The sequence below is a fragment of the Phyllostomus discolor genome, chromosome 9, assembly GCF_004126475.2.
Source record: "Phyllostomus discolor isolate MPI-MPIP mPhyDis1 chromosome 9, mPhyDis1.pri.v3, whole genome shotgun sequence".
NCBI classification, from domain to species: Eukaryota; Metazoa; Chordata; class Mammalia; order Chiroptera; family Phyllostomidae; genus Phyllostomus; species Phyllostomus discolor.
The window spans coordinates 96,943,834-96,957,305 of record NC_040911.2 but is presented as its reverse complement, the minus strand read 5'-3'; the positions used below and the strand labels follow the sequence as shown (position 1 = coordinate 96,957,305).

The following is a 13,472-nucleotide window of genomic DNA, read 5'->3' as shown; positions in this document are numbered from 1 at the left end:
GTAACCCAGGCACGTGCCTGACTGGGAATCAAACTGGCGACCCTTTGGTTCACAGGCTTGTGCTCAATCCACTGAGCCACACCAGCCAGGGCAAACCCCCCGCCACCGCTTTTTTTTTTTAGCTTTTTAAAAATTTTATTTGTTTCATTTTTTAAAAAGATTTTATTTTTATTTTTAAGTATATTTTATTGATTATGCTATTACCGTTTTCCCAATTTCTCCCTTTATATCCCCTCTGCCCTGCACCCCCCAACCCTCCAACATTCTCCCCTTAGTTCATGTCCATGGGTTGTACATGTAAGTTCTTTGACTTCTCTGTTTCCTATACCATTTTTGAGCCTCCCCATCTATTTTATGCCTGCCAATTATGCTTCTTCTTCCCTGTACCTTTTCCCCCATTCCTCCCTTCCCCTGCCCCATTGAAATCCCTCCGTGTGATCTCCACTTCGCTGATTCTGTTCCTGTCCTAATTGTTTGCTTAGTTTTTGTTTTCGTTGTTTGTTTTTTCTTTTAGGTTCATTTGTTGATAGTTGTGAGTTTGTTGTTATTTTACTGTTCTTAGTCTTAATCTTCTTTTTCTTAGATAAGTTCCTTTAACATTTCATATAGTAAAGGCTTGGTGATGATGAATTCCTTTAACCCGACCTTATCTGGGAAGCACTTGAATCTGCCCTTCCATTCTAAATGAACACTTTGCTGGTTTTTAATGGCTGCATGATAGTATTCTATCATAGGTTATACTGTAAATTAATTTCATAGTTAAGCTGTTTTTAATTTTTTTTCTCTTTATAAGTTAGTCGGCAATTGATATTACGTGTGGGAATCCTGGTTCTTATTTTTAAGATATTTTCTTAAATAGATTCCGTAGCAGTGGAATCACTGACTCAACGACACTGAACATTTCTCAGTTCCCGATATGTATATAATGCCTCCTGATGTCCTGAAAGATCCCCACGGCACTCCCCACCAGCAGGGCTGCAGCGTGCGGCTCATCACACGGTGCACATGGGCAGCAGCGCTCGTCACCGTCTCCAGATCTTACAGGTGTCAGGGGGCGCAGACACAACATCTCCCTCGCAGCTGCCCGAGAAGCTGGGTGGCAAACATCTACTTTTCTGTCCGGGGATCTCTCAATGGCATCCCCTGTCTACCCGTAACCAAAGCAATGCATTCTGGTATCCGTGTGCCTCTAATACATTCCTCTTGGAAAGGAAAAACGATGGGGTGTTACGGCTGACACTGCTCGAAAGAGAACCTAGCAAGGACTTCTCTCCGGGCCTGTTGGCTCTGAGTTCAGAGCACTTTTCACTGCTCACGTTTCTGTACCTTAAGAAATTTATAAATTGAAGAAATGAGGCCCTGCTGTGGTAAGGGTATTAAGAAACATGAAATGGAAAAGTCAGCAAAAAGGACCTGGCTGGGTAGCTCAGTTGGTTACAGCATCATCCTGATACGCCAAGGTTGTGGGTTTGATCTCCAGCCACGGCGCGTACAAGAAGCAACCAACGGGTGCACAAGTAAAGTAACTGGAACTACAAATTGCTGTTTCTGTCTTTCAACTAAAAAAATAAAATCATATTACATTTTAATGAATTAAGCACTGAGTTGTATTTTATTAGATCTTCTAATCAAATCAGAAAAAAACTTTAAAAAATGGAAAAGAGAAAAGTCACCAAAGAGAAGGAAAAAACACAAAGGAAAACAGTTTGAGAGGGCATCGGCGCGTAGGCACTTTACTCCTGCCCTTTCCCATTCACAGCATTGCTGTCATGTGTTACAGATGAGAAATTTTAATTGGAAACCAACGTTCTTACTTTAAAAGTCGCTGCTGTATTTCTTCCCAGGAATCCCTGCGGTTCTCATCAACATACATTCGGAACAGGATCCTCAGACAACAGGCCAGGCTGCTGGTTTCTTGTTTTAGAAGATTGGGCTTAGACTTGCCCTTAAAACCTGCAGATCAGAGAGTCACTGAAATTGTGTACACTTCTAGGTTAATGCTGAAAATCTTCTAGGAACCTAATCTAGTTACTTAAAAAAAAAATACCTGAACCGCTCACATTCTTAATACAGCTCAACGGTGACAGCAGGCAAAGGCAGCCAGACAGCTCGCCCTGGCTGCAGGACACACCTCGTCCCCACCGCCCCGAACTCGTCTCCCCTCAGACCCTGCCCGCTCGCTGCTGGAGCCATCTGCGTCAGCTTGTCAAGTGTAATAGTTCTTAAGAATTCTGGCTGTCACGAGGTTTTTCCCCACAGAGCACACACAAGAACACATTTTCTGAAAGCACTACCAAGCAAGCAGAGATGCGTAAACCACTCTCATGGGTGAGACCTTATTACAGCCAAAGACACAGCACATCTAGATGTTTTAAAGTCACAGAGAAAAATTAGATTAAAAAATTCTTGGTTCAAATAGGCATTTGGGGATAATAACAATACAAAAAATATAAAGTGTCACTTTTGTGTAACAGCTCAAAAACTGAGCCTCCAACCATCACCCGAGGATTTGTGTCTGTATTTTTGGAGGTGGAAAAGAGAGAGAATCCCTAAAAGCTTCAGAAAAATGTATGAGTGCTTTCTGTTTTTCCTAGACTACCACACTTATTGTATCATCACGTTTAACTACATAACTTTAATCTAATGTAACATTTTTTGACGTGCTACATCAATTCAATTCTCTTTCAATTTGTTTTCCCATCAAAAACTTACTGAGAATCTCCCACGTGCCAGGCAGTGTTCCTGGTAGAGGGATAACATCTATCCAGCATTTCCCTTCTTTCCCCCTCAAGCATGAAAATACCTGGTGAGTTATCCCAGCTACATCTACAGCATCAGGACTCTCCCAAAGGTGTTAAGGTTTTAGGATGATGACTTCTGTGGCCACTGTCCGGTCGCCTGTGTGTCCTTACCTGCTCGCCACAGGACAGTCCGCTGCTCGTAATTGGAATTGAAGGCTTTTGAGAATGAGTGGGACTCCTGCAAGCAGTCCAACAGCTTGAAGAGGTGCTGGGAAGACATGCACTTGTACATGCCCCGATCCTCCGTCTCTATGTGGATGTCCGTATCCAGCGTGTCTTGCTAGAGCGGGGAGGACAGAGAGCTAAGTACAGGAGATGGAGGGATTCCAGGCATTGTGATCTCAGACAAAGGCAGTCATAACTCTCCAAAACTCATCCGCTGTGTAAAACAGACTTTATTCCTCAACACTTGCAACTATTTCCCATTCAGGCTCTGCTCTCTGGCTGGGGAGAGAGTACACTGAGCTCCTGCATGATGGTGGGCTTTGCTGGCCAAAGTTTCGGATTTGTCAGTACTGCCTTCACAGCGTGAACAGAAGTGTGTGTTTCTCCTGCTGTTTCACTACGGGATTGTGCTGTCCTCTTTATCTTATAAAGAAGTTGGAAAATGACGAAATCAAACAGTAATACTGTGATAGAAGGTTTAAGTCTCAAAACATACTCACTGGGGTCCAACTGGGGTTTGGACCAACTGGGCTTTGCTGGGTTGTTAAGCAAAGCCCAGCTGGGGTCCAGGTGGACTACTGAGCTTCATCAGGTGACCGAGGAGTTTAAGCTCAACAACTGTGTTTTCAAATATGAAGGAAAAAAACTCATAAAGACAGGTGTGAAATGCTAGAATCTTTTTATTGTGCATGTTGCCTAAAATGGGAGATCTAATCGGGGATTTTATATTTCTTGAGCCCTCAAGGCACGGGCCCCACTCTCCTCAGAAGCCAGAGTTACGAAAGGACAAAAGGGGCAGAGTTTGCAATACTCTCCAAATTGATCTACAGTTGACACAATCCTTATCAAAATCCCAGCTGACTTCTTTGCAGAAATTGACGAGCTGATCTTAATATTCATGTGTAAATAAATGCAAGTGACACAGAGTAGCAAAATATCTTGAAAAAAGAAGAGCATTTGAGATCTTGCTTCCTGGCAATGTCATCATTTTGACTCAAACTCTTACAAAAAAGTTTTTTTAAAAAGCACCACAGAGTTGGAAGACTCCTATTTCCCAATTTCAAAAATTAGTAAAAAGCTGCAGTAATCGAGGCAGTGTGGTAATGGGCATAAAGACAGGCATACAGATCCATGACACCGAACTGAGAGTACAGAAATCAGTCCTTGTATTTATGGCCGAGTAATTTCCGACGCTGGTGCCAGAATAACTCACTGGGGAGAAACTGTCTTTAAAACAAAGGGTGCTGGGATGGCCGGATATCCATGTGCAAAAAAACAAAAGGTAAACCCCTTAACTACCACTATATAGAAAAAATTAGGTAAAAAATGGATTGAAGACCTAAATATAAGATCTAAAATGATCAAACTCTTAAGAGAAAACACAGCCCTAAACCTTTGTGACCTGCATTAGGCAATGTTTTACTAGGTCTAACACTAAAAGTATAAGTGCTAAAGAAGAACAGTAAGTTGAACTTTTTAACTAAAATTAAAAACTTTTGGGTTTCAAAGGACACCGTCAAGGAACTGAAAAGAAAATGCACAGAATGGGAGAAAAACAGTTGCAAACATATCTGACAAGGACCCAGTATCCAGAATATGTAAAAACTCGTACAATTCCGCAGTTCAGCAATAAAAAGATAAATAACCCAATTTAAAAGTGGGCAAAGGATTTGAACACACCTTTCTCCAAAGATATAGAAATGGCCAAGAAGCACAGAAGATGCTCGGTATGATCAGTCATTGGGGAAACAAAAATCAAAACCACAATGACACCCCTTCACACACCCACTGGCGTGACTGTAATAATTTTTTACAAAGACAGTAACCACCATTAGTGAGGATGTGAAGAAACTGGAATCTTCATACACTGCTGATGGGAATGTAAAATAGTGCAGCTGCTTTGGAAACAGTCCATCAATTCCTCAAAAAGGTACTCTTAGAGTTACCATATGATTCAGCAGTTCCACTCCTAGAGATGTACTCAGGAGAATTAAAAACATATGTCCACATGAAAACTTACTTGCAAATGTTCATAGCAGAATTATTCAAAATAGCCAGACAATGCAAAAAACCCAAATGTCCATCAGCTGATGAATGGATAAACACAAAAGTTGGTATAGCCATACAACGGAATATTATTCAGTCATGTATAAAAATAATGAAGTACTTGCACGGGCCACAACATGGATGAAATTGGAAAACATTATGCTAAGTTAAAGAAGCCCGACATCAAAGCTCACTTATTATGTGATTCCGTTAATAGGAAATATCCAGGTTAGGCAAATATTGTACATAGAGACAGAAAGTAGATTCGATGAGCTGTTGCTAAGGGCTGGAGCCAGAGGGGAATGGGAAGCGACTGTTAATGGTTAGGGCGCTCCCTTTTGCAGTGACAAAAAGTATTCTGTAATTAGACAGCTGTGATGTCTGCATAACTTTATGAATACTCTAAAACCACCAAAGTGTACCCTTAAAAACATTTTTTTAAAGCCTTTGGGCTGGATCTAGACCACAGATGTGTTTTGTTCATCAGCAATTACAACACTTAAAAAGGTGATTTCCCAAATGAAAAAAAAGTCTTGATTCTGGTTCCTCTTGAAAGCTGGGAGACCGTTCTGACTTAACACAACACCCCTGACCTCCAAAGCTGGGGGGTGGCCTCAGCTCTGCCTAGCCTGGAGCTCTCTGTCACAGTCCCACCAGCCTGCCCCATGCTGGCCCCTGAAGGACTTAAATTTGTGTCCCAAGGTGTAAGGTAATTGTCCATATTTTGGACACTTATTCTCTATTTCCAAGAATACCATGTATATAGATTATATGTACAAAACAAAAAGTGATCTTTCTCAAGGAAAAACTAGTACTGTCGTCCATATGTATTTCCCTCTCGGTTACTTATGGTTAAATTAGACACCAATTATGAGGAATAGTGCCCATGGTTAATAACATTCAAGGCAGGGCTGGCACCTGAACAGTGGTATGCAGGTAAACTGGCTCTCTGGGGAATGAAAGAAAAAAAGAAGCCCTGGTTTTCGTGTTCGCTGATTTCTGTGCTACAGACACTTCCATCCCAGCCAATGTCAAACCACCAACACGCTGTTGAACGCGGGCTGGGGAAGAGACGGGCCTGGTGGGCTCTCGCAGGCCGGCACGAGCTGGCTCCAGCACACCCCCGCCACCTGTGCCACCTCCCCACGGACAAGGGTGCCCCTCTCGAGGCCTGCTCTTATTACCTGGGCAGCCACCATGTGCTCTGCATCTTCCTTTTTGCTTGTTGCCGGGTAGAACACGATATTGTCAATGGTCTGTATCAATTCCAACTGGACCACACACTTGATGAGGAGGCTGGCAAACAGTTTCTGATCTATATTAGATGATAAAGATTAACCCTAATAATGATTCAGCCAGTTTTGGATAAACATTCCCTGGGCTCCTACTATGTGCAGGCATGGCTCCTGACACCGTGGCCTAACAATGAGGAAGCTGGATGGAAACGAATACGCCCCCTGGCAGAGACAGACGATGAAGAGGATGTGTAAGTGTACGATGGAGTGTGTTGGCCGATGAGGACGTGAGGCGGGGGTGGGGATAAAGTAGGGACGGCGTCAGGGTGGGGTTGCGTGTTGAAACACTCTGGTCAGGAAAGGGTCCTCTGCAAGGGTGCTGTGTGAACAAAGGCCTGACGGAGGAGAGGAGTCAGCTGTGGCGTCTCCGGACAGGCCCCACCTACGGGGCAGCTCGGGACTGTGCCCCCGCACCGGCCACAGGTTCCTGCGGTGGCCAGACTCTCCAAACAGGTCTGAACCTCAGTCTTGAAGGGCGGGGCTCACTTAGTTCTTAGTTCTGGATTGCCTTCCGTCTGCCTTGGAGGCAGGACTGCCTTGGATGCAAAAAGAAAACTTCTGCATCCTCTTCTACGTCTTTTATTGGTTAGCCATCTTTGACTAGTTAACAGTTTTTTATGTAGAATTTCCCCTGTTCAAATTATTGGTGTGGCTTCTGCCTACCGACTAGACTGGGACTAGTTCTGCGTCCACCTCTTCTGTCCACCCCTGGGCTCGGGGGCAGCCCATGGCAGGCACTTCACAGGGGGCGGCTGACTGCACTGCAGTGCAAGTAGAGATTTCTTCTTCAACTTGTTGTTGTAGAATCAGAATGTGAAAAAAACAGTAAATGAGTGTTTAGTGATGGCAAACAAGGACGATGGGTCATCGCCAAGTTTTTGAGAGAGGCTGTGATGTTATATAACAAGACCCCCAAGCAGAGGTCCCTTTAGTTAAAGAGGAACACAGTGGAGTTGCAAAGTTGTGACATATACCAATTCAGTTGTGCTGTCTTGGGCCAAAAATGGAAACAAGGGGAGAAACAGCACAACTGGCCTAAGAGATTCTGCACGCTGCTCCGCTCACCGAGGTGGAGCCCGGAGGGAGACTGAGCTGGGAGATGGGGAGACAGACACTGGTCCCTGGAGGGACGGCAGGGGTCCAAGTCCCGGTCATCTCTCGGAGTCCAGGCGTTGTGCTGCACTGAGAGTGGCCCGGCACGTGTCCCCTGCACACCAGCCAGCCCTTTAACTGGAGCCGATGAGGCAGCAGGGCTTATGGGCTCACGGACTCACCGAGGGGAACCGGTGTGCCGCAGTACTGGGGACAGTGTGTCAGTCTCCAGCACAGTGCCTTTTTAATGGATTTCAAGGGTGATTAGTTTTTATGCCCACAGAAGATAATTACACACGTGGCTTGTCTAACGTGCTGCTTCCGAAGTCAATGGTCATGTTAATGCCCGCAGCCGGGCATGTGCAGAAGAGCGAGTCTGTTATGAAGAAAAACAACGGGCACACGACTTTTAAAAGAGCAGGCTCACACCAGAACAGTTAGTTCCGACTTCCCAGTCGGCCAAAGTGTGCCTGCATCACAACTCTACTACATACTGTGGGCCATGCCACCAGCGTTAAGTCCCAGGCCGCCCAAATGTAAAATAGTACCACCTCAGGGGACTAGCGTAAGGACTACAGGAGGCCACACACGTGAAATACACAGTGTAGTGCTTGGTTCGCAGCAACTGGCAAACCTATTTTTTTTTAATCCTCACCCAAGGAGATTTTTTTTTCATTGCTTTCAGAGAGACAGGAAGGGAGAGAGAGAAACATATCGATGTGAGACAGGAACACTGATTGGTTGCCTCCCTGGACTGGAATTGACATGCCCAGACCCCGCGTCTGAACCAGGGATCACATGTTCCCAAACCAGGGATCAAACCCGCAACCTAGGTATGTGTCATGTGCCCTGGCTGGGAGTCAAACCTGCAACCTTTCAGTTACAGGATAATGCTCCAACCAACTGAGCCACACAGGCCAGGGCTGTACACCTATCTTTTTTTGACACATAGTAGTAATACCATAAGCCACATTAAGCCACAAGTTGAAAAAGTAATTTGAAACTAGTATCCACGAAAGGGATCTCTGAAACATAAAGAACTCCCCCAAATCAATAAAAAAAAGAGCAACAGTCAATACAAAATGAGCAACAATTATGAACAGATACTTCAGAGAAAAAAAATACTTAAACATCTTACAAATGGCTCAGTGTCACTCATAATTAGAAAGCTGCACATTAAAATGTCTCCAGATATACCAAACATCACCTAGATGCTCCCAAAGGTCATGTAAAGGGGTATGACCTTGCTGGGCAGCAATCTGAAATTATCTGTCAAAGTGGCAAGTGCACTTATCTGTTAACTCAGCAATCCTATTACCAAGAATTTATTGTACAGGAAAATTCACAAATGACACATGTGTTAGGTGATTCGGGCAACACTGTCCGTGACAGGAAATAAGCCGGAATAGTGTAAACGTCCACTGGTATGGACCTAATTAAGCACAGAGCAGCACATCTCAAGCCTGGAATAATGTACAACAGTACAGAACGATGTGAGAGGTCGTCAAGTATTGATTTTGAAGGAGCTCTAAGATATATTAAGTGAAAACATAATGCATAGTATTCTACAACTGCACAAAAAGGAGAAGAGAATTCATATTTTGTAAATACATGCATTTGTGTGTGTGTGGATGTGCATTTCTGGCATGTAAACGAATGTCTCTGGGGGCGCATAAGAAGCTGGTGCACTGGCTGCCAGACAGGAAGGAACCGGCAGACCCAGGCACGGTGCGGAAGAAAGGCTTACCGAGTTTACTCTTCGGTGCCTTCTGGGTACCTGAGTCACGTGTGTGACCTATCTAAAATCAGTAAAAACAGTAAAAAAAGCGGCCTTACTTGCGTACGGTCTACCTTTCCAGCTCTCATCCGTGGGGTTGGAGAGCTGGCTCTGGCCCCTCTCGGAGGCGTTTTTATCGACGCTGCTTAGAGACTGCAGGTCCAGATCCACATCCTGGAAGCGAACCAGAGAGAAACACGACGTTCACGACTCCTCATCTGCAGTGCGGTACCCGGGCAGAGCAGTGCCCGTCGGAACGCCAGGGCCCCACTTGAACTTATGCGTCTTGCTCAGCGTGAGGTATGACTGCACTGCACGCTTCGTGTGGCACCTCCCGGGGGGTGCAGAGGAGAGGCTGCGAGTTTCAGTTACTCCTCCCTCCATCGCAACTTCACGCTTTCTCATTCCGACTTAGAGGGCGTTTCTCTACATATGACTTAGCAATGAGCACGACTGATTCTTAATGAGATCTAGTTAAAAAATAAACTGGTGTTACAGCTGACTTTTAAGTTGGCAACAGAAGGCAGAGTTCAATGGCTATGTACAATGTCAAAGGGGTACCAGACTTGGGGGGATCGCTCTGTAAGTCATGTAAGTGTCTGAGCACTATGCTGTACCCCCGAAACGAATGTAACACTGAACGTCAGCTGTAATCGAAAAAATTAAAAAATAAAGTTATCCAATGAAACAACAAACAAGAAAAAAACCTACCAGAAAGTGTTTAAGTAATGGGCTTTATGGTTAAGTTGTTATATCCCAAATGCCTTTTGAAGTCTAACGCCCTTTTTGTTATTTGGGAATAAAAGCTAATGTTACAAACACCCATGTAAACCAAAGTATTTGAAAGTGAGATGTGAATTAGAACTTCATGTGGCTTTGCACAAAAACAACTATTATTTCATAGGTGGAATAGAAAGCACTCTTTACTTAGGAGGATAATAAATAAGGATAGTTACACTGAAGGGTCAGTCATAGCAGCGAAGTACCAGAATCGACCTGTCCAACATGGGAGAGTTCACTGAACAAATAATAATACTGCGCAACTACTAAAAAGGCTGCTCTCAGAGAATAGAACAAGAAATATTTTGTGGTTTTATTGAGGTGACTTACTATCTTCACATTGGGTTGGTCAAAAAGTTTGCTTTTCTCTGTAAGGTGGCTCCAGTAGTGCTTAATCATCTTTAATTTTATTTAAAACAATTTTGGTAGATTGTATTGCAACTGTGATATCAGCGTGCGTTTAAAAAAACTTATTACTAAAATTGTTGAATTTTTGTATAGCCACTTTAATACTGAAGATGGAATACACTATATTTTCGGCATATTATGCTTTGTTATTTCAAGGAAGGTAAAAATGCAAAAAAAGATTCCTGCGGTGTACGTAGAGAAGGTGCCGTGACCGACGATCAGACGTGTCAGAAGTGGTTTGAGAAGGTTCCCGCTGGATGATGCTCCGTGGTCGGGCAGACCAGCTGAGGTTGCTGGTGACCAAATCGAGGCAGTGACTGGGAACAGTCAGCATTATGCCGAGCAGGAGATAGGCCACATAGTCAAGAATATCCAAATCAATCAAGTTACTGGTGACAGTGAAAAATGTGTCTTCTATTTTACAGAAAAAACCATATGGAGTTTTTGGCCAACCCAGTACTTTTCTGTACTTTCTAAAAAAATGCACCAATAAACACACAGTTTTTAGATCTTATAATTGTTTTGCTTGTTTCCCATCAGGAAAGCATAAAGTCTTTGGGCTGCTTACTTTTCTTTTTACTACAAAATGAGATCAGAGAGAAGAGAACCAACGGACAAACCTTACCAGGTGCTTTTCTGGTGAATCCTCCTCCATGCCTGCAGGCCTCCACGTCAGCAAACTGGAGAGAACGCAAGAGGAGGAAAACGACCACGGTGAGAGGCAGCCCAGAGCTGTAAGACGCCCACCGAACACAGAAGCACATACCAACCATCACATTAACACTTACACGTGTGGAATGGTTGTTTTGAAAATATCCATCATACAGCTGCATGTTTTATCCCAGACGTCAGGACTGAATTTTTCTCCATTGGATATCACTAAATTTTCTAAGCAGTTTGTACCTGACCGAGCCAACTGCTCATTATCTGCAAGACAAAACAGTATCATCGCTAAATTCCAACTGCAGTTTTGATTCCAACCAGATCCCTGGTGCTTCGCGCTGTGATGCATCTGCACGTGCCGCCGGAGGCTTGTGGGCTAATTACAGGAGCACTGCGACAGGCACCGTGAGAATTTTTATGGTTCAGGCAGGCTATGAAGGGCAGGAATTACTTATCACAGCTTTACTGCCAGGGATCAGAAGCAGGTCAACATTTCACCACCTAATTAACTGGCTTCTTACATGAGACATGGTAAAAGGAGATGGAAAATATCTGACCAGTGTCTCTAAAAATGTAGTCACTCAAACTCTACTTTTCCAATTTTTGCCATCAAGGTGTCAACTGTTTTACCATTTGCTATTTTAAAACTGAGACACTTTTTGAAAACTTATCTAAATTAAGCCTCATCCTAATAAGCCAAAACTACCTATGGCACCCGAGTTTAACATGCTACCTGGGTATTTCCCTAACACACACCAAAGTGAACAGCTAAGCACTCAAACAAAAATGTGCACTGATAAAACTATTGATCTTGACTCCCATGGCACATTTAAAAAAAATCTTCACGGAAGGATATGTTTTATTATTTTAGAGAGAAATACGGTAAGAGAGGGGAAGAGGGGAAGAGGGGAAGAGAGGGAGAGAGGGAGGGAGAAAGATGGGGGGAGGGGGAAAGACAGGCAGGTAGACATGGATGTGAAAGGAACACTGATAGGTTGCCTCCCTTACATGCCCCAACAGGGACTGAACCTACAACCTTGGCATGTGCCCTGACTGGGGATCAAACTCGCAACCTCTTGGTGTATGAGGACCACGCTTCCAGTGAGCTGCCTGGTCAGGGCCGGCAGTACATTTTAAAAACATTTTATCATAGAAAATTTCAAACACATAAAAGTTTGAAAGAATAATATAACATGTAAAAAGGTACATCTTCTAAAATATTTAAAAAACTACATCCCACTGTAAAGGAATATTTGACAAACTGACTTGGTTGGAAGATTGTTTTTATGTTCTAATTAAATTTTTAAAATATACATTTTCACCAATTATTTTTTCCTTTTTACCGAATTTACTGGGGTGACACTGGTTGGCAAAACCATATAAATCTCAGGTGCACGAACAACTCCCCAGCACATCGTCTGCGCACTGCGCTGTGTGCTCACCGCCCCGGGTCACTTCCACCAAGTCAGCGATCCGCCGTCCTCCCTGGCACCGTGGCCACGCTTTCACGTGCGGAACAAGTTACGCTCTCACGGAGGACTACGTCAAGACCAACGACACATGGAGACAGAGAATACCTTGTTTTACACACCACTGCAACTGTGCAAATATATCAGAAAGAAGAACTTCATTCAACGCTTCGTAGAACTGGGTAAATACATCACAAATAGCATAAAGTGCGTGATTGCAAGTTGTTGTCATCCACTCTGATTTCTGGAAAAACAGTAAAAAGACGATGTTTAAGAGCCACGCTCTCCCATACATCAGTGGCAAACCGTTCCGGGAAGCAACTGGCAGTATGTGTCGACAGTCATAAATGTTCACACCCACAGACGCAGTCACACCACTTCCAGGGATGAACCCTAAAAGATAACAAGTCAAAGATGTGTGGGTGAAGGTTATGTTTATATACTAGTATTTATATACTGTAACCAGAGGGAGAAGCTAATGTCTAGCAATGTGGCAATTAAATTGAGTACACCCATATGACAGAATACTAAACAGTTAAAGTGTTACTTACAAAAAGTTTTAATGATTTGGAAAAAATGAATATGAGGTTATGCTAAATATATCATACACCAATAATTTAAATATTAAAAATGAATGAACAGATGTTATCCAAAAAAGATAGAGAAATGCCCAATACCCACATGATAAGGTACCCAACATCACTAATCATTAAGAAAATGAAATCAGAGCCACCATGAGGTATGTCCTCACAGCTGTCAGAATGGCCTTCGTCACAAAGGCGAGAGACAAATGCCAGCGAGGGTGTGGAGAAAGGGGACACTTGTTGATGGGACTGTAAACTGGTGCGGCCACTACAGAAAACTGTATGCAGGTTCCTCAAAACATCTAAGAAAATGGAATGACCGTCTGATCCGATCAACTCTACTTCTGGCGCGTAGCCGGGAGGCACAAAAACACTGGGCGGAAGAACCACCC

At 43.6% G+C, this 13,472-nt stretch overlaps 1 protein-coding gene across 1 annotated transcript in view; it reads right to left on the bottom strand.

The window, feature by feature from the left end:
- The window catches only part of ARFGEF2 (ADP ribosylation factor guanine nucleotide exchange factor 2), an 85,813-nt gene that overhangs the window by 5,413 nt on the left and 66,928 nt on the right, over window positions 1-13,472 (bottom strand). The window contains exons 31-37 of the mRNA XM_028523736.2: window positions 12,605-12,740; window positions 11,153-11,291; window positions 10,990-11,044; window positions 9,236-9,350; window positions 6,197-6,327; window positions 2,913-3,081; window positions 1,815-1,953 (exon numbers count right to left, since the gene is read on the bottom strand). Coding sequence (XP_028379537.1) covers window positions 1,815-1,953; window positions 2,913-3,081; window positions 6,197-6,327; window positions 9,236-9,350; window positions 10,990-11,044; window positions 11,153-11,291; window positions 12,605-12,740 — 884 coding nt within the window. The remainder of the gene's footprint in view (window positions 1-1,814; window positions 1,954-2,912; window positions 3,082-6,196; window positions 6,328-9,235; window positions 9,351-10,989; window positions 11,045-11,152; window positions 11,292-12,604; window positions 12,741-13,472) is intronic.